The following is a 25,863-nucleotide window of genomic DNA, read 5'->3' as shown; positions in this document are numbered from 1 at the left end:
ACATCTGGTCTTTTTCACATTGATGTTTATGGGTGCTTTGGCAACCGCGTCACCTATATTACAACAGTAACTACACTTCAAAAAGGGACGGCATAGTGGTGCAGTGGTTAGCACCGCAGCCCCACAGCTCAAGCGACCCGGGTTCAGTTCGGGGTACTGCCTGTGCGGCGTTTGCAAGTTCTCCCTGTGACCGCGTGGGTTTCCGTCGGGTGCTCCAGTTTCCTCCCGCAGCCAAAGACTTGCAGGTTGATAGGTAAATTGGCCATTGTAAATTGCCCCTAGTGTAGGTGGTAGGAGAATGGTGGGGATGTGGTAGGGAATATGGGATTTATGTAGGATTAGTATAAGTGGGTGGTTGTTGGTCAGTACACATTAGGTGGGCCAAAGGGCCTGTTTCAGTGCTGTATCTCTCTCTCTCTCTGGTCTGTGACTACAGGTAGCAAATCTTGCAAGTCTGCACCTGGTTCCTGGGCAGCTGTCATGACTCCTTTATCCTGCGAGAGTCCCAGGTGCCCCACCTCTTTAGGCCCACATCCAGACTCCATGGGTGGCTGCTGATAAATGAGGAATATCTGCTAAAGAGATGGCTCCTGCCACCCGTCCGAAACCCAAACTCGGATGGAGGGAGGCAGTACAACCAGAGCCATCTCCTAACATGGACCTGCATTGAACAGACCATTGACATCTTGAAGACACACTTCCATTGCTTTGACCGGTCAAGTGATGTCCTCCAATACAAGCCAACCAGAGTGTCTTGTATCATGGCAATCTGCTCCCTGTACAACATGACAACACAAAGAGCCCTGGAGATGGATGAGCAGCAAACCCTAGAATGGCATTCTACCTCAGAGGAGGAAGGGATCACTCCAGAGGTGGCCAGCGCCCAGGCAACAGAGGACGCCTGCTGATGCCGTTCCAGACCGTAGGGTGAATGGCAGGCTGTCATGGCCAAAAGGACCACGCTGATTCAGCAGTGTTTCACCTGATTGCCTCTGAGCCCTTATGAGCAATGATCCCAAAACTCACCTTCCAGTGTAGAGAGATATCACTCCTCGAAGACCCACATCTGTGAAGTCCCATTGCCAGCCATGACCATGGAGAATGAGGTTTCCACCGCCAACATCACAAAGCATGGAAATACTGCAATCCCAGGGCCCCACAGCCCTCGCCCACCCACCCCACAAAACCTCCATCCCCTTTTGACATGAAACTTCATTAACACACATATCAGATTGATAACATAAACAAGTGATATAGTAATGAAAACAAAAGAGCAGGCAAATGTGGAAGACAGCACATGGGTGACCCATTAAGTTAAATCAACAGCGTGGCACCCTTCTTTCTCTACCACTTCTACATGGTATTCCCCCTGTGGCAGAGGATGAAGTGGAGGCAGCCTGCTCCCTAATCTCTGCCTCTGGCTGAGATGCCCATGGCTTTCATCCTCGTCTTTGATGTGCCTGTGGGAGCTCCTCCACGGGCTGCCATGCCTGCATCATTACAGAGGCTGCCTCTATCACAGGGTCTTGGCACACAGATGGTTCCTGAGTTGGAGGGGGTGATGGGTGAAGCCAGTGCCCGCTCAAGGATGGCCCCTTTATCTGCCGCTTCAACTGCCTCAGCCTTCTACTGGCACCCTTGGGTGCTGGATGAGGCCACCGACTGGGACCGAAGCTGGCATCCACTTCACACATCTCTTCTGTCTGCCACTGCATCTGTTAAAGCCTCAAGGAAGGCATCTGAAAATGGTGATCCTGCCCAGGGATGCCTGCCCATGCTAGCACTGGCCCTCTGAGGTTCCTGCTGCTCCATTGCTTCAATGAACAGCAAGCCTAGTCATGGCTGCCATTCCCATGTTCAAAGGGCCCTCTCCTGCCTCCAGGCCACTCCCATGCCAAACCCACCCTCAGGCTAATTAGGACCTTTGAATTTCAAAATAACATCAGCAATGCTGATGCGGCGTGGGGTCGGGACCCGGAAATATTCCAGGTGTCAGGCTCCCAAACCTGGAATAAAAATTCAGCCCCTCCCCTCTGCAGTGATTTAAAGAAAAAAAAATTCAATTATAATGCCTTTCACATCCCTAGGGTGTCCCAAGTACTTCATTGCCAATGAAATGCTTTGAAAATAGTCACTGTTGTAGTGTAGGTAAATGCAGCAGCCAGTGTGTGTACAGCAAGGTGCCACAAACAGCAATGAAATCAATGGCCATTTAATCTGTTTTAAATAAGGCTGATTGAAGGAGAAATGTTGGTCAGGACATTGAGCAAGCTCCCCTGTTCCTCTTCATATAGCACCATGGAATCTTTTACATACATCTGGACAGGCACACAGGGCTTCGGTTTAACATCTCATCCTAAAGAATATTTAAAACAAAGAAAGAACAACCTTGCATTTATATTGTATACAACATCAGAATTTTGCAAAGCACTTTACAGCCAATGAATTACTTTTGAAGTGTAGTCACTGTTGTAATGTAGGAAATTTGGCCACCAATATGCATACAGCAAGGATAAAGAAACAGCAATGAGATGATGACCAGATCATCTGTTTTTAGGTGTTGGTTAAGAGATAAATATTGGCCAGGATACAGGGAGACCTCCCCTGCTCTTTAAATAGTGCCATGGAGATCTTATATATTCAGCTGAGAGGGCAGCTGAGGCCTTGATTTAATATTTCACCCAAAAAACTGCACGAGTGTTACCACTGGGCCAATAATATTTTTCTAAAACCGCGTCCTGCAAGAAACATCCAAAGCTTAATGGCATTAAATCAGGTGACAGTTGAAAGAATTCTCCTCCTTTCTCACTCATGAGCAGAACTTGGATAGACAGGTGTATCTACAGTTCATCAGCATCAAAGTCTTCTATATTTCTAATAAAAGCCTTTCGGTTGCAGCATCCTTATTTTTTTTTTAGAGATACAGCACTGAAACAGGCCCTTCAGCCTGTTCTGTGCCGACCATCAACCACCCATTTATACTAATCCTATACTAATTCCATATTCCTACTGCATCCCCACCAGTCCCTATATTTCCCTACCACCCACCTATCCAAGGGGTAATTTATAATGGCCAATTTACCTATCAACCTGCAAGTCTTTGGCATGTGGGAGGAAACCGGAGCACCCGGAGGAAACCCACGCAGACACAGGGAGAACTTGCAAACAAAATGGCATGAAGCTTTGTCTCATTCATTTATTAAAATGAACACTAGATTGTGTGAGGATAGTTTCCGTGTCTCATCCCTTCAACATTAATTCCATGGTTTCGTCATAACAATAATTTGGGATGTGAAACTGTTAGCTTTGCCCACTGCTTTTCTGAATATTCCTATTTCAATTGAAGATTTCTTAATAAACATGGACTAACAGTCATTTGGTAACAAGTGCACAATTCTGAATGATGTATTCAATTTTTCATCTAATCTCCTATGAGTTTAGGATCTACTACATGTTTAGAATATAATTTATAGCTAGTTATTTTTATGCACGAGCTATTTGCAAGTACCCTTCCCAAGATATACATATCTTGTCTAAATTGCAACCGTGATTACGCTATTTCAATGGTTGTAAAGCACTTTGGGACATTCTGAGGTCATAAAAGGCATCATATAAATGTAAGTTTGTTCATTCTTAAATTCCAATTTGTTCTGACTTAACCTAATATTAACCATACAGATCCCATCACACATACATTGGTCCAACCGGTATCTGCTGCATTACCTATCCAGTCTTATACACATAATTATCAGGAATAAGATTTTTTTTTTGTCAATCATTGTATTTTACAGAACTATGCTGTTTAATTTGTTACCTGGAACTCCTCCCTATCAGCACTGTGGGTGTGCCTATACCACATGTGGACTGCGACAGTTCAAGAAGGCAGCTCACCACCACCTTCTCAAGGGCACTTAGGAATGTCAATAAATGCTGGCCTTACCAGTGATGCTTTTATCCCATGAAGGAATAAAAAATAGTGGCTGCCAATAATTTTCCTCGTTTGAACTTACCCCTCATGTCTATAAACTTCTATTATAACTTGATCCACTGTCATCATTTATAGTTTGCTAAATTACCTTTGCATTACTGTCAGATGCATTGTTCTATAAACTCTGAATGTCCTGTTCAGTTGTCACAATCCATATGATAACATCCTTTCTACCTTGCAATATCTGCAGAAAAGATTTACTGCTGAAATATCTTTTTTTTTAAATTGTGCAATATCTCAATTAGAAAAACATACAGAACAAGAGTGTTATTTAGCTTGCTGCACTGGTGTATGAAAGTACACAATTTTGTCAGGTTTTGCTGCAAAACCACCATCTCAGTCCTAGCTTAGCCCTCAAGATATTAGGAAAATTCAGATGTTTTAGGATTGATAGTTACTTGACTCAAAGGAAGCTTTTTCTAAAAATGAAAAAAGTACATGCCTTCAACTCCATCAGCCTCCCCATCTGCTTTTTCAGTGAGTCTGGTAAAGCACAACTTTTCTACTTTGTTCAACCCTGAACAGAGTTTTCTACTGCACATTTGACTGTCACCAACACCCCCGGAGCATTGTGTGTTTGCAGCCTTATCTCACCCCTTCACTAATGAAACTCTCATCACCATCTTAATCACCATACTCTCCTTCTCATTTCCACTCTTCCCAAACTTCCACTAATTCAAATCTTTGCAATCAGAGTATTCACTCACACAACAGCCTATGCATTCTTCACCCTTGTCTTCCCTCAGATCACTTTTTTTTTTTTGCAACTGAACTTCAACATATTTGTTTTCTCTTTCAAGCCCTTCCACAGTCTCACCCCCACCCTTCATAATGTTTTCAAGGTTGATGTCACAACCTGCCCCTGCCCCTGGCTTTGTATCATTGTTTGTCCTCTGCTCCCTATGCTCCTCTATCAGATGCTGATCTTACACCCATTATAAGAGTAATGCTCAACAAATGCATCGCGAAATTTGTTGAGTTGTAACTCAGTCCAAGATTGAACTGAAGGCAGGCACGTGTGACAAAATTGCATGTAGAATCATACAGCAGGAGCCCATTCGGGCCATCGTGCCTGTGCCAGCTCTCTCAATGAATGATTTGGCCTATGTTCAGTTGGGTATCCAGCACAATTGCTGAAATGTTGAGTGATTTGAGCTGGTTGAGTATTATACCAGTAAATCGAGTGGCATATTTTCTGTTTAGTGAGTTCTGACTGAAGAGACATTTGAGCTACTGTTTGCTGAATTCTGTTTCTGCTGTAGAAAAGTAAATGAAAGGGGTAAAAGCTATTGAGGCAAGGACTCTATGGAATTGCACAGCAGAAGAACAATCAAAGTTAGTAGCTCCATAGTTTAATCAGTATCAATCAGTGTTACCCAGCACTGTTCAGTGTTTCTCTATATGTCTTTAATGTCATATGGATTATGTGTCTTTTCATCCATTCTTTATTTCTTGCCAGTTTTCAAATGCCTTTTATTTCATTTCTAATTGTCATTTTCCTTTCTGTACATCATGCCATTTCTTTCTTCTCCTCCCATCTCCTTTTTAGACTGATGACGAAGATGATGGTGAGGTATGGCTGCTTTCTGAGATTGCAGTGACCGTTGTCTTGTGGACACAGATTATCACTAACATCATGTTGATACTAACTATGTTGTCATCACAAGGCATGGTCAACATGTGAAGCAAATGATGACCAGGCCTTATGTTGAATGACACCTATTCACATAACGTTAACCTGCTGGTTTTGTGTCTGAGTGTTTTCATAGCATAATTGCACATGTATTAATGTCTGGGGAGCTTGTGATACACTCATTTGTTGGTTGATCATTGTGATGGTTTCTGATTCTTTCCTGATACAAATGTCACAGAATTTCCTCAGTCTCTTTTAATGCTGACTGCAGCCATCTAAGCTTTCCTTGTCCGTGTTTAATCTGATAATTCAGATATCTGCAATCAGAATTCCTTTACTCTAGATGTTACATGATTAATATTCTTCACTAGTTTTGGTTTTGTTGCAGGTCAGTTCATTTGGATACAGCCCTTTCATCAGTATTATTTATCTACAACATCCCCAACTAAATAGCTCTGAATACCATACATGCCCTGTAAACGCGTGTTTGCTGTATACCGCATATTCATGCAGCAAGGCAATTCTCAACGTTGAATAGAAAAAGAGGGAATAAAACTGCAAATTTTGGAAATCTTTAATTAAAGACAGATAATTCTGTAAATATGCAGCAGTTTTGGTGATAACTGAGAAAAGAAAATAGATAATGTTTATAAGCAGACTGCCAGAGTTATATATTGATTGAAGCTTCCTTCAAAGGGTACTATTGATGATGCCTTGTATTTTAGTGGTATAGCAGTCAGATGGGATGATGGCATTGCCTTACAAAATGTGAAGCCTTCATCCTCAAACAATAACAATACTTTTTAATATCATGATTAGAAGTAAAGCTTACATTTAATTTCCATTTTGTAAAAATCAAGCTGTTGTCTTTTACCAATGAAATCTGTGAACCGTAAACAAATGCAGGAAATTACAAGGCACTGCTTCACCCAATAAAATGTCCATTGAAGTATTATTAATAAGGGTCTGCTTACAGTAACTGTGTCCTGGTCAGATAGTCCATTGATATTCCACTGATCCTTTCACACATTTTTTGACAGAAGGGAAGGGTTGATTAAAACCATAAAAGTTTACTGTGCAAAAGGAGGTCATTCAGTTCACTGTTTGCTAAAGGAATCCAGAACTAATCTTGCTGAGTTCTTTCACCAGAGCCTTGTATCATTCTCTGGGTTTACATAATGTTTGTATTGTTCAAGCACCCTAAATGGGGTGGTATTATAGTTAGTGATTTTAATGACAATAGGTCAGAATTTACTGCAGCCAGCGAAAGAACAGCGCCCATCCTTTGTTAGACTTGCCCTTGCCGTTTCTATAAACTTTTGCAGGGCAAGTTGCTGCAAGTGGGAGATGCACAGTGCTCTCTACAGAGCATCTGGGAACTTTGTGAACAGGACAAGCAAATGTGCATCTCCTTAACCAATCAGCTTGAAGAATTGTTTATGAATAATGCAGAGTCTTGAGCAAGAAGTATAAGCTGGAATTGTGAATTCAGTGTCGAATCAAGTAAAAAAAGAGAAATAAATAGAGGAGGAAAAGATTGGAGAAAGAGAGAGAGAAAAAAGAAAAAAATACAAAAAAACTAAATTTCACAAAAAACCCGCCTGCAACCATTAAAATCTGAAGGAATGAGACTCCACACTTGTAAAAGGTCATTTTCAGTTCCGGATAGGTTATTTGTCAATAATTTAAGACTTCCAACACAATTAAACAGGGTACTTAGACTGAAAGTGGACAAGATCAAATATTTTGAGGCAAGCTTAGTCTGTATCTACAATGTCAGTACAAGAACTTCATGCCCTCCAGTACATTTGAACGGGGAGCCAGACGGTGTGATGCCGTTTTGGCGCAGCTTACAGAGGAGTGATCTCAGACAGTAACTTCCGATTTTCGCGTTTAACTGCAATCTGCACTGGCCTGAAGTTGCTGTCTGACTTGTGCATAAATAACGATGAGCGCCAATAGCCTCATTGTTATTTCTACAGTAAATTCTGGCCCGATGTGTATTCGCCATCCTACAAATAATGGAGTATTTCAAAAAAAGTAACTATTACATTGATTAAAATCTTTGCTACCGTAAACTTAAATTAAAAAGTTGGTCATTGTAAAGCTATCAAACAAGCTGGCAGCTGGAGAGGTAGGTTGCTTGCATGCCTCATTCATTTGCACTCCATCTGCCAACATTTTGTGAGTCTTGCTATCCTTGCTGTGGGGTTTGTGGGGGGTGGGGTGCAGGGATAGAAGATGATAGTGTGGGTGGAGATTAGCACATCCTCAGCTGGAAGAATTCAGTTCAATGTTGAAGCGAATTGCTTTAGTCTAGAGAAGTTTCAACTGGGAAGAGAACATAAAAGTTAAAACTGATTAAAAATAACTTTAAAAAAAAAAGTCTACTGCCTTCGATGAGCTGAGAGGGCCCATGTACAGCTGCTCTATGCTTGCTTGTTGCTAAGCACAGCGATTTTCAGGAGTGCCACCACACACATAACAGAAGCTAAATGGACAAGGTCCAACTGCCAAAATTATTAATCTGCAGATATTCCCAAGGCTGCAAGTACAGGCTTAGTGCTAGGAAAGCAGCTGTTGACTAGCGTGTCTCTTGCTGCAATTTGGCCTTGAGCAGTTCAGTCATATCATATACAGCCTTTGTTTGATGCATCTCCATGCCCCTCTTTGTTAATAACACTTCAGTCTGCCCCTGCTTACCAGCCCTCAGGCATTAAATCACTTCCTTCCCCTCATGTTCATGCTGGTGAGTGAACAATTATTATAATGTTCCTTCTAATAGATTAAATCAATAACCCTTTGGAGTTTCTTTTTCTCTCAATACCATGTTCCACCCTATCACGTCAGGGTTAGATACCAGGCAGTTGACTATATGGTGGCGATTTTTGATTATTGCATGAATCAGGCAGGCAGTGTGTGAGGTGCTCTATGCCTCCCTGATGACAGCAGTGTGAGGCATGTTCTATTTTTCATGTTTGGGCCTTATTTTAATGTGTGCTGTGAGTGAGCGGTAACAGCTCACAAATTGGAGAGGGGTATCTGGCCAGGGTGTGTCATTAAAGGGAGTGGCCATTTCTGCTTCCTTCTAGCTCCGCTAAAATCATTAGAAAAGCTGTGATTTCCCTTTTATGGAGTAGCCTGCAGTTCAACACTCTGTTCCACTGGGTAGAGCATGTGTTGCGCCCAGTGAAATACCAAATTTGCATCCGGGTCCCAAATTCAGCGTTGTACCCCAATTTAAATATTTTAAAGAGGGCTGTTTCAAATGGCACTGTTAGCAGCCTTAATCAAGGCCTGGAAAACCATATCAGTGGAACCTCAGACACAAAATCGACACAAATGTAAAAAAATACTCGAAAAAGAAAGTAGTAAGCAGACAAAAATTGCCCTCTATATCTCTTAATATTGGTGGGGGGGGGGGGGTGGGTGTGATTGAACTATTAAACGTGTGAGATATCAGTTGTAAACATTTGATACTGAATTGCTCGGTATTTCTGACCACACTCCTTGGCACAGAGGATGAAGTATCTCCATTCTCTTGATACATTTCACACTAATTATTATTTTGTAAATAGGTGGCAATAACTCAAGAAGAACTAATGCAGTGATGTCTTCCCCAACACAATGGCCCAGATACTTAAGGGGAGGTGGGGAGGCCTAATATGGTTTCAGAATCCAGCAAGGCCAAACTTAAATCAATTCTTTGGTTTCCGACCCAGCGGTCAGCTAAACTGACAACCTGGTCAGTTGCCATGCAGGAAAACCAGGGGCAGGAAGTAACAGCCAGGGAACAATGTGGATGTCTGGAAGGTCGGGTTTGAAGAGTTGTGGGTGCTGGGTGTGAGGGAGTGTGGTGAGATCAGCTGCGATCCCTGCATGGTTAGTGAGGCATAGGAACTTAGCGTTGGGTGGTGGGAGGGATCAGGAGATCAGCGATTACGGTGGGAGGGAGATCGAGGACTTGATTGAGGGGAGGCTGAAGTCGTCTTTGACAGGTCTACAAGGTGTGTTGGAAAAGGTACCTTGTGGAGTCAGCAGAGCCCATCTCCATTTTGCTGCCAGGTTTCCTGGCCCCTAAGAAACCTGTGCTCAGCAGTGAATCGTTGAATCCCCCACTATCAATATCCAGGCAGGACACAGTTGACCAGAAACTTAACTGGACTAGCCACATAAATCATGAGACTACAAGAGCAGATCAGAGGCTGGGTATTCTGCAGTGAGTAACTCACCCCCGATTCCCCAAACCCTTTCCACTGATGCTATAAAAATGCAATGGGTACGTATGCATTAGGTTGGGGACCCCTTCCATGTTTTTTAGTTTTTAACTCCCCACAGACCCTCACCCACCTGTTGTCGGTGAGGGTTAATATCGCAGTGTGTGTGCTTTGATCTAATCATCAGTGATAGTGGACTAAGAATCTACTGCAAACTTTTTAATAGCCTGGTTTTGAAGAGTTCAGGTAGCTCAGTTTTCATGTTGAAATTTACAACTTTTTGGACACCACTGAGTGGGTAATATATTTACATGAAGGGCGGCTAGCTTGCAAACAACAAAACTTCTGACAACAATCTGACTTTAAATGTTACTTGTAGTTTTAAAAACAACTTCATTATCATTCCTCAGAGCCAAGAGCACATTATAGAGTAATTGGTAGGCAATGCTACATTTTCGGGTAGTTTAATGTAATGACTATATATTCTTTTAAAATTGTAGCCTGTAGAGGTTCAGATAACACTCCTTTCATTGCACATATTTACCCGCACACACTTTCATAGACTCATATTATGCATATGCACAATACGTGAAAGAATATAGCCCTATGCTTTGGGCTGCCAAAGGAATGACTATCTGTATCACTTGTTGTGCAGACAGGAAAGTTCTCCAGCAACACTGAAACTGTCTCGAGTGAGAGCCAGCCACAGGGACTGCAGTATGCAGAAGAGGCAGCAGAACATGAAAACATGAAAGCAGTACTGAAAACCTCAGTACCGAGTGGAGATGTCACTACCGCTGTGCCAGGTGTGCGTACCCGAACAAGAGCCAACCGAGGTAAAAGGGCGCATTCAGCCAGTGCCTGTGTTGCATAGCATTGTGTGACATTTGCAGCGCAGAAACAGGCCATTTGGCCCAACAGGTCAATGCCAGTGTTTAAACACCACACGAGGCCCGTCCCACTCTTTATCTAATCTCTTGTTGAGCCTTTTCCTGTTGTTGAGAGGTCTGTGTCCTAGCTGAGGACAGGTGAGGGACCAGCTTGGTGATGGGCAACCCAAGCACCCTCATTGTAAAAGCAAGCCAAGGGTTTGTATTGCTCTATCAGCTGAACCGCAAACTGATCCAAATGCAATAGTATTCATTCCTCAGCCTCCCTATATTAAATGTTGTAACAAATATTGCAACTGTAAAATAGATAAATTCACATAAGTAATTCAACAAAACGATTACCCAGAACACAGAGAGAGAGAGACATGGTAAAGCACTCTGGGTTCACTGGCTGATTGACTTTCCCTCTGCGGACCGCCCATGTTCTTCATCTATGACTTCTCCAAAAGAATATTTTGCATGGCATAGTGCTGTGTCTATCGCATCAGAAGTGCGTAGTTTCCAACACCTATAAAAATAGAGAATGCAAGCTGAGTTCTATGTCATTAATGGCAATGAACTGGCTGACATTGTTTGCAGACTGTCTCTCGAAGAGTCTGAGGATTCTTGGACCTCAGTCTATGAAACAACGGAATGCCAAATTGTCTACCCTTCTAGATCTAATTCGTTCTTATCCAATTTTCTAATATAGTTTTGTGCAGTTCTGGATAATTAGAGCTTGAAAATAATGCAGCTTTATGTTTTCAGCACCTATATCTGCCAGATTACTTGGACAGGTGGGATAGGATCAGGAGAGTGGGGAAGGGGGTTAAAATATCAGGACCAGGCAAACCGATTCCATTCCCATCCGCTTAAACTTTTACTGCCCCAAAACAGGCCACCGACAAGGCTCCCACAAAAGGCAGGCGGGGGCCTAATTAACATTCAAAAGTTGCGGCCTGATGACATCATTGGATCCGAGGCGGGAGATGCTGATTGCTTAAGGTAAGTCCTAAAGATGGTTCCTTTTAGCACTCTCGATGGACCAGGAGGCCTCACAAGGAAGCTATCAGCCATCTTCCCCACCCCCCCTACCGGTTCCCCCTGAGCCCAATCACCACCTGAAGCTGCCCTTTAGCCCAAGTTGCAGCCCATAACTTTGGCCTCCCATCTCCTGGCACCATCGCACCACCCCCCCACCCCCACCCCACACCCACTGCCCCCATGGGACCTCGGCTGCAGCTTCCTGCTGCTACCCGCACGGTCAATCTGTCTGTTGGCCAGGAGCCTGCTCAAAATTATCCTAATGTGCCAGGTTCACCACCCGCACTGGGCTCCCTTCTCACCCTCACTGTTAATATCAGGGCCACAAACACTGCATTACTAATTTTTGCCGCAGTGCTGCAAATCCTAAATCCCTAACTACACAACATGGCTTTTCTCCCTCCAGGCCGTATTGGGTCATGGGCTGCAGGCAATGATGATTCTCCAAATGCCACAGATGATGCTGCAGATGAAATTATGGATCGCATTGTAAAGTCTGCAACTCAAGTGCCAAATCAGCGAGCCGTGCCTAGAGAGAGGAAAAGGTCACGCGCAAACAGGAAGTCTCGTAAGTAGACTTGATTTCCCGGTCTGCTCTGGGTGTTACTGTAGTAAGGATATCAAACATTCTGAGAAAGAATCACATTCCTGAACTGTTGACTAAGTTGTGTTGTCTCCACACATGCTGCCTGAGTGTCTCTAGCATTTTCTGTTTTTCTTTCAGATTTCCAGCCTCTGCAGTATTTTATCTTTTTACATATTTCTCATCTTCCCACCCCTAAGGCCAAATGATTGACACATTTTATTATCTTTGTAACTGAGCTTGCAGAACAGTGTGTGAAATAGAAACTAAGGATTTTTTTTTGGCATCATAGAACTCAGCTTCTGACTCATTCTTAATGCAGTTATTAGTCATTCATTAAAACACAAAACATTCAGTTGTAGCTGAATGTGTTGTGTTAATGAATCATAGAATCTTACAGCACAGAAGGAGGCCATTCAGTCCATCGTGCCTGTACCGGCTATCCAATTAGTCCCACTCTGCTGCTCTTTCCCCATAGCCCTGCAGTTATTTTCCCTTCAAGTACTTATCCAATTCCTTTTTAAAAGTTATTATTGAATCTGCTTCCACTACCCATTCAGGCAGTGCATTCCAGATCATCACAACCTGCAGTGGAAAATCCTTTCTCCTCATCTCACCTCTGGCTCTTTTGCCAATTACTTTAAATCTGTGTCCTCTGATTACAAACCATTCAGCCACTGGAAACTGTTTACTACTGAAATTGTGCCCTGTATATCCAAGCTCAGGTCATTAATATATACCAAAAAGAGCAATGATCCTCGTACCGACCATGGGTGAAACCACTGTATACTTCCCTCCAGTCTGAAAACAACTGTTTATCACAACTCTCTGCTTTCTGTCCCTTAGCCAATTTTGTATCCATGCTGCCACTGCCTCCTTAATCCCATGGGCGTCCATTTTACTAACAAGTCTAGTATGTGGTGCATCTATCACCTTCCTTCCAACTACCTTCATCAATCCTCTCCGTTATTTAATCAAAGAACTCAATCAGGTTTGACAGACACAATTTGCCATCAATAAATCCATGCTGGCTGTCATTGATTAACCATGTTTCTTTAAGTGACAATTAATTTTGTCCAGATTATTGTCTGTAAAGGTTTTCCATCACTGACAGTAGGCTGAATGGCCTGGAGTTACCTGGTTTATCCCCCTTCCCTTTTTAAAACTTTGTTTAAACATTTGCAACCCTCCAGTCCTTTGGTACTATACTCCTATCTAAAGAGGTTTGGAAGATTGTGGCCAGAGCCAACGTTATTTCCACCCTCACTTCCCTCTGCAACCTAGAATGCATCCCATCCAGACGGCATGGCATTCTTCTTTAAGCACTGCCAACCTATCAATTACCTCCACTTTATTTTTACTCTGCCCAGTTTCTCTACTGCCTCTTCCTTTACTGTGACATTGGCAGCATCCTCTTGTTTTGTGACGACAGACGCACACCTCAGCCTGATATTGTGCCTGCAGAAGATCATTTTCCTTTTTGCTTCTTAATGGGCCCTACCCTTCCTTTGACTATCCTTTTACTATTCATATGTTTATAACAGATTTTAGTGTTCTCTTTTATGTTGCATGTTAATTTATTCTCAGAGTCTCTTGGCCCTCTTATTTCCTTTTCCAGTTCTTGTCTGCACGTTCTGTTTTCAGCTTGTTTCTCTACTGCATTATGAACCCGACATTTATCATAAGCTACTTTTTTCTGTTTCATTTTAATCTTTTACCTTTAGTAATACCAGGAGCTCTAGCTTTGGATGCCCTACCTTTCTCGCTCTTAGGAAAATGTCTAGTCTGTACCTGAACTATCTCCTCTTTGAAGGCCTCCCGTTGCTCATTTATGGTTTTACCTGCCAATCTTAGATTCCATTCAACCGGGACCAGATCCCTTTTCAACTCATTAGCCCCCCTCCAGTTCAGAATTTTTACATTTGCTTATTCCTTGTCCTTTTCCATAACTGCCCTCTGTTTCCCAAATGCACTCCCACTGAAACATGCTCCATTATCCCACTTCATTCCCAAGGAGCAGATCCAGCACTGCTCCCTGCTTTGTTAGGTAGGAAATACGCTGGTTAAAAAACATCTCTTGTACACATTTCAGTAATTCCTCCTCCACTTTGCCCTTGATGTATATAAAAAAGAAAATGTGACTGGCTTTATATGTTAGCATTGTATTAGTTTCCATTTCTTCCCTTGTTTTGTCAGCTTGTAGCAAAGTGAGAATTTGTCAACCAGCTTTTTGAGAGTGTCATTTTCAGGTTCCTCCTGTTGGAGTTTCAGATATATTAACCTACCACTTGGGCATGTCTGCAAACACTCAAACCTATAGACCTGGTACACATGTATGCTTGTGGCTGATGTTGAGTTCTGCCATTAGATGGAACTCTAAAGAGGGGTAAAAAAATACATAATCAGTTCATTCCATTAACGGTCAGTGATGAAGCTTCATTTACTTCCTTAATGGGAATGCAAAACCGAGACTGCTCTCCAATGCCCAACTAAGAACTGCAAGAATCAGGAGTTTTTTTTTCAGAGTTACATTAATTTTTGGGCAAGATTTGGAAAACATCTGGGAATATTCCTTTTTTTGTAATTATGCCAACCATTAAGATTGACGTTATTGGATGTGACTTTATTTTATAACCGCGCACTTTCTGGCCGTAATGTGACTTTCTTTTGTATTTAAGCTGTTTGATAGTGGAGGATAAATAAAATAGGTTGTGCAAATACAGTGAAGGCTTATTTTCACACAATTTCAAGAGGCTAAAGATCCCATTAAAATTATTTGAAAATAAATAATACATTGTGTTTTTAATGTGTTAAAAAAAACTAACCTCATGTGTCTCTGATCCTACAAACTCCCATTTTATTTACTGTTGATTAATTCTAAATGTATTCTACCCTTCCTGTAACAAAGGATGTGTTTGATTATTGCTGCATAATTGGCCACTATAAAATATATGATGTGACCCTTTATGATTTTCCTTTCTGTCTTGCTACCTCTTCTATTGATATAGGGGAGGCAGTGGTGTCATGGTATTGTCATTGGGCTAATAACCCAAAATGCAAAGTGTTGTTTTGGGGACATCGGTTCGAATCCCACCCCGGCAAAAGGTGGAATTTGAATTCAATTAAAAAAAACTAGTCTAATGATGGCCATGAAACAATTATCAATTGTTGGGCGGCAGAGTGGTTAGCATTGCAGCCTCACAGCTCCAGCGACCCGGGTTCGGTTCTGGGTACTGCCTGTGCAGAGTTTGCAAGTTCTCCCTGTGACCGCGTGAGTTTCCGCCGGGTGCTCCGGTTTCCTCCTACAGCCAAAGACTTGCAGGTTTATAGGTAAATTGCCCCTAGTGTAGGTAGGAGAATGGTGGGATGTGATTGGGAATATGGGATTAATGTAGGATTAGTAATAATGGGTGGTTGATGGTTGGCACAAACTAGATGGGCAGAAGGGCTTGTTTCAGTGCTGTATCTCCCTCTATGATTGCTCACTAATAACATTAATTTTGAAAAATTATCAAAAGGCTTATCATTAACAACCACTTTTAAGGAAGTTATTTTATTGTTTTTCATTTGTTCTCCTTGCCCTAGCATGTATTTTACTGAATTAATCCATACAGAGCACAGAATCTACTCTGGGTTGGGGATTGCAATGTCTATCACTAAGAATAGCATGGTAGTCCCCAACCCAGAGTAGATTCTGTACGAGTCCTGTAGGCCATATCTGCCAGACTGGGCTTGCAGCATATGGTAAGAGAACCAACAAGAAGGATTAACTGACTTTATCTTGTCTTCACCAATCTACCTGTCCCAGATGTAGCTGGCCATGACAATATTATTAGGAGTGACCACCACCGAGTCTGTAGAGAATAAGTCCTGTCTTCACGTCAGTGACACCCTTCTTTGTGTTGTGTGGCACTACCACCAGGCTAAGTGAGATAAACTAAGAACTACCAGGAGCAGCACCAGACATAACTAAAACTGAGGTGTCAACCTGGTGAAGCTACAACACAGGGCTTGCATGCAAGGTAAACAGTGGAACCAGCATGCTGTACACAGAACTGAACAATTCCACAACCAAAGGATCAAGTCAAAGTTCTACAGACTTGCCACATCCAGTCCCATTCACCATGGTGGTGGGAATTAGAAGGCGGCTCCATAAACATCCCCATCCTCAATGATGGCAGAGCCCAGCATACGAGTGCAAATGCCAAGTGTCATGCAGGCCCCCACCTGCCAAGAATGAGGCATATTAATTTCGCCACATGGATATTAAATTCCAAATTGTTGCTGGGAAGAAGAGAAAGCCTGTTTACAAGGACTGCTGGACCTTGGTTGGAAAATAAAATGCATACTAACAGACATTGAAGGTTGGGAATCGCATTCCATTCCCTGCTAAGATGATACAATACACAGAGCCAAGACGTGGTCAGACCAGTCAGTCACATGACCAACCTGCTTGGCAACCTGGGGATTTCTGAATTGTACAGTTTGAACTGAGAGCCTGCAGAAAATTGTTTGATCCTCGACTGAGAAGATCGCTCTCCTGTCTGCTCCCATCTCTTTCTCACAAGCCTCTGAATCCACTGAAGACACATGAACCCCAAGAGAGAAATGTCTCCTACAGCGAACAAGGTTTAAAAGAATACTGGGCCCCAACGCAAAGCAAGATCTACCTACAATCAAGGACTCTACAGTGAGCTCGAAGAACCGTAACAACAACTCTTGCTGCCTCAAACATTTCCACTTTATTTCTTCTGCTCTGTTCTGTCTCTATCTGCATGTGTGTATCACATATGCATGCTAGCTTGGGCGTGTCACATATCCGTAGGCATCAACTAAATTGGAGTTTAAGTTTAATAAATTTCTATTTTTCTTTTTGAACCTAAGAAAGCCTATTTGTGCTGGTTTATTTGCCTTATAATTGGAAAGAGGTGAACAGGGATTCACCAAGGGGGAGCTAAAAACACAGTATGTTTAAAATTAAACCCTGTTACTGTAAGACCAGGTGAAGGCTGAAGGGGAACCCTAGACCCCTCTCACCTGGTCGTAACACAAGGCTGTAGTGTTTCAACCATCTTCAGCCAGAAGTTCTGAGAAAATTATCCTCCTTTGCCTCCCCAAGATTCCCATCAACACAGATGCCAGTCTTCAGCCAATTCAATCCACTTCACGTGACATAAAGAAGCAACTGAGTGCAGTGGACACAGCAAAGGCTTGGGGCTCTGACCATATCCTGACTGTAGTGCTGAAGACCTGTGTTCCAGAAATAGCCATGCCTCTAGCCAAGCTGTTCCAAGACAGCTACAACATTGGCATCTCCCCGGCAATGTGGAAAATTGCTCTGGCATGTCTTGTCTACAAAAAGCAAGACAAATATCATCCAGCCAATTTCTGCCCCATCAACTCCTCTTAATTATCAGCAGAATGATGGAAGGAGTCTTCAACAGTGCTACCAAGTGACACTTACCAATAACCTGCTCACATTCCATGGCACTGAACAATGCTTCACCAGTGCAATTCTGCTGTTCAATAAACTACAGATACTGGTTCAGTGTTACTGGGGAGAGAGAAACAGGGAGGAGTATTTCATTTTCCTTTTGTTGCATTTTTCATGTTCGTTTGTAGATATCTTGCAGTATTTGTTTGCGTTGTTTTACTTTAGTCAGTCTAGTTCCTTAACTACTTCAAATGCTATAGAACTGCTCTGCAAATATCTGATATGAGGGAGACTCAGCATTGCCTTCTGAAAGGTGCAGGGTTTCTTCAGGCATTATAAAAAAGGCATATTATAAATATCACCACCTTAATGTGCGTGAATTTCTCTTTTACAGTCAGAAGAACATTAAAGAGTGGCCTGACACCAGAAGAGGCCAAAGCACTGGGTTTGCTCAGCACCTCAGAGATGCAGGTGTGAAGTGACTGAGCATGAACTGAGGCAGAAGACATCACTAGCACCTGAACAAGGCACAGCTAGAAACATCCAACTGGCAACCATTTGCTGCTCCCGACATCCAGTCATCACCCTGCTCCATTCATCATATGATGTATATGAGAAACAAGAGCTTGAAAGAGATGTCGCATATTGGCACTAAAGTTCTGACAGCTTTTTAAAAAAATTAAAATCAAGATTGTTCAGAAATATTTATACCTAGGTAAAAGTATTGCTTTTTGTTTTCGTATCTAATTGAAGTGATTAGAAAAATTTATTGAGTAAGCTGTTGTACGAGATATGTTTACGTTAGCTTTACTTGTGGCCTACTTATGTAGCAGTAATATGCACCATATCAGTGTAAGCACCGAACCTTAAGGAGACAGTGTGCTGATGTTGACTGGCCAAAAACTTAGCTGTGTGTCAGAACTTTCATCTGACTGGTGTCTAACCTACATCCAAAAAGGATTTAAAATGCTGTTAACAGAAATCCTTCAGTTCTGTAAAGTATTATTTTTGGAGGCCTCTTCAGTGACTGCTATTTTTTTCTGGCGTATTATTGCCATTGATATGCATTCAATATTTCAAAAAAAATATTTTTAAATATTATGGAAGGCTGAGGGAGTTTGCTGGAGAAGGTTCTAAAACAGTGTACAAGTATTGTCTTATTCATTCGGACTGTTTAAATTTAAAGGCTAAAAGAGGTGCTGTCTTGTAAAGAATAAGATGACATTGCCTCTTTCTTAATATAAACACTGCATTTTTTTCTAAAATTAGTATTGCAGTAAAATTTTCTTGAGGGGCTTTGACCAAAGAAGGTAAGATAATTGTTTTCAGTAACTGAAGTGATTGAATATGTGCCTTGGTGGCACTGCTTTGGTTGGAGATCGGAGCTTGGAGCCCAGCTCACCCACTTTCTCGGGTGAAGATTTGCTCTGATTACTCATTATTGTGTTGAATATTCCAAGTACATTCAGAAAGAATGTGTTTATGATGTTGTTGAACATAGCAACTGGAGCAGTTCTTCCCCTGCAGTGACCATGGTTTCCACTTCCCAGTTTGTGGAATAGCACAGTAGTTGGTGTCATGCATAGCCCACCAGTCAGTTCTTGCTGGAAGCTCATAGATTGCAGTAGAATGAAGAGGGTGGAATTTTGTGGAAAGAAGGATGTTTTCAAAGGCCAATGATGTTACAAATTCTCAAAAGGCACTAGTCTTGCCGACTGACCTTGAAATTGTAAAGTACCTTAGTAATGATGTGCATGTGTATTATATCCAAGAGTGGAAATGGGTTACTGGACTGAGAAAAAAAGACAATCAAGTTGCATCCTGAAGCTCAGTAAGCAATCCTCAATTCCCTGGAACAATACAGATGATTGTTGTTTCATCGTACGTGATTAATACAAGAAGTAGGTACTTGAAGTAGAAGAGCTTCTTGTTTTGTATAATTGGATAAGTACTTCAGAGTGTTGAGGTCCTAGAGCTGGGTTGAGTATGGGCACTGCCAGTTGAGTGAGGTGTGAGTAATGTGAGGTTTGTATGAATCTGCTATTTGTGTGGATTCACTTCAATTCTGTAGTGATTATTGTCCGTAAGATAAAGGAAAGCTTCAGTGGTTCACTGAAGTAGAATGGAACCCTAAATGTGTTAAATGTTATTCTGAAAACAGAAGATGGTTGGATGTATGAAATAGACTGCAGGAGTATCATTTTAATATGTCGGGTGAGGATATTGCCAATCATATGAAGTTATCAGTCAAGTTTGACTGTTAAGGAATCAAAAGTCAAAACATTTTGAGTTGTGATTGAATATGTATTGAAGCTGCTTTTACCTGTTTTCAGAGGCCTATAGTTTATATCAGTTTCAAGTCAGTTCAGAATTCGAACCACCAGTAGTCTCTATGTATTTGGGCTCAAGCTTGTTTAGATGTGAGTCTATGATTTAATGTCTCTGTAACTAGTGTTTAAAAGATAATAAAATAATTACAGAAAGGCAGACAATACGAACATAGTTATTAATTTTCTATGCTTCAAAAAGCTCCCAGGAAAAGGCCAGGGAAAAAGGATTGTTTTTAATCTATTTAAAATAACTTAGAAAGTACAGTAAATATCAAGGGATGTATCACCTGTATTATAATCAGTGGCAAGCAATACTGCAGTAACACAATATATGGATTCAGACAGGGTTCATTGAGTTCAAAGTTCGAGCACTTTCTTCAGCTACTTGAGCCCCATGATTGTGTTGCTGCATTTTAGCTGCCTTGTTTCTATGTAACTTTTATTCATTAAACTTGGAAAATTTCATAATGATTTAACTAGTGTGCATTTGTAGAACCCAAGAAAAATTAATGAGTCCATGGTCCAAGGTGGCTGGGCGAAGAGTTTTATATATTTTTTTTATATGCCCTGAGCTGGTTCAAGCTATGACATTGTCTTACTAACTCAACAAAGTTTCTTGCTTTTCAATTTTTGTCCAGCAGAGAAATCTTTAAAAGTGCACAGTGTTCCTTATCCATTGTGTTTGTTGTCTATGAAGCCACCCATATAAAGCCAAGTTTCACCTCTGCTGAGGAGGAAAGGTCATTATTGACCATGACTAAATGTTAATACAGCATAATCTTGATTGAAATTATTAGATAATTCAATTTTTCACTCAAAAAAGACTTTAGTAAACTTATTGGTTTCAGGAGTGATGGAATAAGCTGGAGTTGTGTGGCCAGGCCAAATATCTGTGACCTGTGCAGGACTCTTAAAACACCGAACCATTCAAAGGTATAGGGATATTAACATCAGAAAATTGGGATTGAGGCTCTATCCATGATGAAAAATCCAAGATGAGCACTTTCTGTCCAAAGTATTTCTCTCCTATCTGTTTTTGGAAAAAAAAACACACACACACAAGTTTAACTCTTGTTCGTATTAAAAATAATAGCAATTTCCTGGCTTAACAGGAACTGGTTTTTCATTCCTCATTCCCTCCAGAACTGCTTGTGATTTTTTTTGTTAGTTATGGAGGCTTGAAGGGAGCACTTGTTTCCTGGAGCATTTCCATTCATTTCAGCGCATTTTAGATGTATAGGGTGCGTTGGGAGCCAATTTGCAAACAGAAAAATCACTATTAATGACTGAATGCTGTTGCACATCTTGGCATTCACACATTTCAGGCTTGGTCAGTTGTGGATTTGCTTCCAGGCTAGTACAATCTTCCGATCATTGAAATGAATGGAGATACTTCAAGAAGTGGGTAGTCCCTCCCACTATTTGTTGTCACTGGTGGAGCTCCAGAGGAAAGAGACTGAAAGTGGCATATCTTTTTGAAGCCTGGACATTTTAATCCATGGAAGAGAGCTATTTGCATCTATCAGTTACATTAAAAGTAGGGAACAGTGTAATCTGTTTTGCATGAATCAACTTCAATTTTAGTTGATAAAGCTGTTAACTTGAGACTATTTGCTGTTTGGTCAACACCTAATTCTGGAATGTTTTAAATCAAATGTGTAAATGAAGCATGGAGTTAGCAGCAACTTAATCTGTAGGAAACAAGTCTACTACTACGTTACTACCATGTGAAACCTGAAGTATTATCTATTGCCTTTTCTATGAATACCTATAACCTAAAATTTGAACTTTTGCCCTACCAGACAGTCTCATCACCTAGCTTTGTGCCTCATCTATTGGCATGTTTTAATTCTGGCAACTAGCTTCTGATGCAAAATTTAGTAATTCAGGCATTTAAAGTAGTAAAACTAGTCAAGAGCGAATTAAGGCGCTCGTTGGCACCTGCATGTAATTAACACAGTGACCTATACGGATGCACAGTTGTTAATTATGCCTTTTGATGGAAAAATAAAAGACAGTTTGTTCCAAAGTAGTACAGGGTTATAGTCAGCAGTATATAATAGAGCAAGTCCTTAAAGTGAATGTTAGGCAGTTACAAAAGGAAATAGAAGCCCAAAGCCAACAAAGGGCATTTTCTACTTTAATAGATCATTACCTGACTCTTGGTTATGCCATTAATATTTCTCAATATTTTCCAGTTTTTATTACAGTCACGCCATCATGTAGTATCGTGAGTTGACAGCATAGAATCATAGAATGGTTAGAGCACAGATGGAGGCCTGTTTTGTCCGTGCCAGCAATCTGTGAGAGAAGGTCAGCTAGTCCCACTCTCTTGCCTTTTCCCCATAGCCCTCCAAATCTTTCCTCTTCAGATAATTTCCAATTTGCTTTTAAAGGCTACAATTGAATCTGCCTCCAGATTCAGTGCATTCCAGATCCTAATCTCATACTGTATTTAAAAAAAAAAACATTTTTCCTCATGTCGCCTCTGGTTCTTTTGCCAATCATTTTAAAACAATGTCCTCTGGTTCTCGACCCTTCTGCCAATGGGAACAATTTCTCTCTATCTACTCCATCCAGACCCCTCATGATTTTGAACATCTCTATCAAATCACCTCTCAACCTTCTCTTTAAGAGGTACAGTCCCAGCTTCTCCAATCTATCCTTGTAACTGAATTCTCTCATCCCTGGAACCATTCTCATAAATCTTTCGGCACCCTCACCAATGCCTTCACATCTGATGCCCAGAATTGGACATGCTACTCCAGTTGAGGCCAAACCATGTTATCCATAACTTCCTTGCTTTTGTACTCTATGCCTAAAGCCCAGGATCACATATGCCTCATTAACCACTTTCTCAACCTGCCCTGCCATCTTCAACGGTTGTGCACATATACCCCCAGGTCCCTCTGTTCCTGCACCCCTTTTAGAATTGTATCCTTTATTTTGTATTGCCTTTCCTTGTTCTTCTTACCGAAATATATCATTTCATAATTCTCTGCATTAAATTTCAAATAGGTTACAACTAAGAATAAACGGCATATGACACTGGAGATGCAAAAAACACATGGCTGGGGTAGGGAGTGGAATTTTAACTCTTAAAACGGGCAGATTTAGTTCGGGTAAGAGATTTAAGAAGCTAAAACAAAAATCTGAACCAGGAACCCAACTCACCTTTAAAACGCCCACTCCGGTTCCCACGGAGATGGGATGAGGGGCGGGTGATCAAAGCACTTGGAGGAGACCCATTGGTCATTTAAATATTATAATAACATGCCTTCACTTTAATGGCAATTCGCTGTTTAGCTGATGTCGGCCGGGTTTCTCTGGCCTCAGGAATCCCGGCAGCAGAAAGGAGGCAAGAAGGACTGCATCCATAAGGTAAGTGCCATTGCAGCACTGCTTGTGGGTTAGGAGGAACACTTGTTTCGTCCTGGACCAACAAGCTACTCCGTAAATCTACCCTGCCCTCAACCCACCCCTTCCTTAGACCTACCTACTCTCAGCCCAACTTGAGCGCAGCCTTGTGGTATAGGCCTTCCTACCCAACAAACAGCCAGCTAGTCAATAAGGCGGGCTGTGGGTGAGCAACCTACTGGGAAAAAAAATGTAAGGACTACAGGGCATCAGGTTTCCCGATGACAAACAGCTCTCCTTCCGCCACCCGCCACTCCCTACCTGCCTCTGAGCTAACATCCAATATATGGGATCAGAATTGCTAAACAACAGGAAAATTCTATTGTTTCTTTCAACACAATACTCGAAATGCCATCATCTTTCTTTCAGTAACCATAGTGGATATTCGACAAATCTGTTGTAATAACTTCCACAAATAATTGTATCTAATTTCCTTTATACTTCGTATTTCAGTCTGAATATTGCAAAGTGAAAAGTAAAGTTTGTTACTTATCTTAGAGAACTGTTAGTATTTCAGTAAGTCGAAAGAACAAAAACACCAAGGATATTACTTTATGCTTAGTTTTATTTTGGGAAGAGTTGGTGTATTCTGGGATAAACATTTACTTTATCGCTGGTAGTTTTGTGTTGCTTAATGAAAAAATGGGTGCTGTTGGACATTGTCATTACACAGGCAACACTTTAACTTCCCCTTTCTTTTGGCTTCCGATCTTAGTGATTTTTTTTTTAAATTTAAAGACTGCAGAATAAAACCAGTAAACAGTAATGCCTTTTTCAGATTACTCAGCCTTTGCAAAATGTCCATGCTGGTGTTGGTAAAAGTTTTGTATTTGAATAACAAAAGCTAATGTTAGTTTTCCAAAAGTCAGTATTATGTTTGGTGCTCTCAGCATAATATTTTGTGATCACCTGTATCTATTTTATCTGGCTACAGCTGTAATACTGGGTAAGCGTAATCATTTTTCTTCAATAGTTCAAGAGATTCATTTTTGCCTTGGCCTGCAACATAGCAACTGTCTCTTTAACTTGGACTGCATAAGGTGGCTGCATCACACTGGCAACATGAGCATTGGATTCTTGAAAGGTTACAAACTATGTAATGAAGCTTCCTGGAGCATATGGAAAAAGCTGAATTTATTTGCTTTTTTTTAAAAAAAAAAGAAAGCAAGCACATTCTTTGAAAAAGAAACTATCCATATGTAATCCTTTTTAACCTGAAGCCAGGCTTCCTCATAAACTCTGCACTTTTACTGATACAGTAGAGCTGAATATCAGAATATGTAGTTTACCAGCCCTTGCAAAGGGCTGCCAGTACAAGATATACAGCCTTGTGGTTCCCTGGTATGACCATGCGCAAAGCTCTAACACTGTACCAAGGTCACAGAAATTGTCGTCTCCACTTCTGGTTAAAGGAGAAAAAAAAACACATTCACCAATTTTCAATCAATTTGGAACTGCCTTCACAAATATTAACACCTTTTTATTTTGATAACTGGGAATTGTAAAGAGAATAAACAGTTTTTTAAAAAACCATGTAAAGTAGAAAGGGCAAGTTTCTAAGAACAATAAGAATAAAAGAAGGACAATGCTGTACAGTTGTGTAAATGTCGCTATTCATAATGTTTTTTGTGTAGCATAGTGTAAAATAAATCAGACACGCTGAATGCAGTGTTAATCTGTGAATTGTAATTTAAAAAAAGCCATGCATGGTCAATTTACTTCATGAATTGCTCATTATAGGTAAGGGAGTTTGTTATATGTTACTTTTATGTGTGTCTGAAACTGCATTTGTTGTGTGTTTTTATTTTACGAACTTGAAACTACTGTTGTAGAACTATTCACTTCACAGCCAACCTATATTCAGCCTTAGGAACCCTTGTTGCTGCATTAATTAAGTAGTGGAAAGGAAAGTCAGTGTATCCTATCCATCCCTCTCAGTCCACCTGTCCTATTCCCTGCTGCACTGGTACTGCAACATTTTCCTAGATACTTCCAGTGCCATTCAAAGAAAACGTGTGAAACTGGCTGCAGAACCCCATATTTTAAATCTCACCACAACTCTGGCAATTCAATAGCTTGCAGTGACAGTACTGTGTACAAACATATTGCAATAAAGCTTTATTAAGCACATTTTGCTAGTCGCATTTGTATTGTGTTTTGTCAAGCTCAATAAATGGAAGGTACAGGTGCAAGTGCAGTCCTGTGGCATTTAGATTTTCCAGGATCGGGTCTGGTGTGAGTTGATTTCAAATGTTACTTTTTCCCACCAAAAGTGGTACTTCTCAAGTCGAGCACTGGTTGGAGATTTGGGGCTAGGTCTGACCCATTCCCTTGTGACTGTAGCTCGT

General features: G+C 41.2%; 1 protein-coding gene across 7 annotated transcripts in view; it reads left to right on the top strand.

Moving 5' to 3' along the window:
* Positions 1-25,645, top strand: part of fhod3b (formin homology 2 domain containing 3b) — a 603,766-nt gene extending 578,121 nt beyond the window's left edge. For all 7 annotated transcript variants that reach the window (XM_068055417.1, XM_068055443.1, XM_068055407.1 and 4 more), the window contains 3 exons: positions 10,494-10,674; positions 12,158-12,319; positions 18,163-25,645. In XM_068055417.1, the coding sequence (XP_067911518.1) occupies positions 10,494-10,674; positions 12,158-12,319; positions 18,163-18,245 (426 nt within the window). In that variant the 3' untranslated portion in view covers positions 18,246-25,645. The remainder of the gene's footprint in view (positions 1-10,493; positions 10,675-12,157; positions 12,320-18,162) is intronic.
* Positions 25,646-25,863: the final 218 nt, after the last annotated feature.

This window comes from Heterodontus francisci, chromosome 2 (assembly GCF_036365525.1).
Source record: "Heterodontus francisci isolate sHetFra1 chromosome 2, sHetFra1.hap1, whole genome shotgun sequence".
Lineage (NCBI taxonomy): Eukaryota > Metazoa > Chordata > Chondrichthyes > Heterodontiformes > Heterodontidae > Heterodontus > Heterodontus francisci.
The sequence above is the reverse complement of the archived record's forward strand: the minus strand, read 5'-3'. Positions and strand labels throughout refer to the sequence as shown.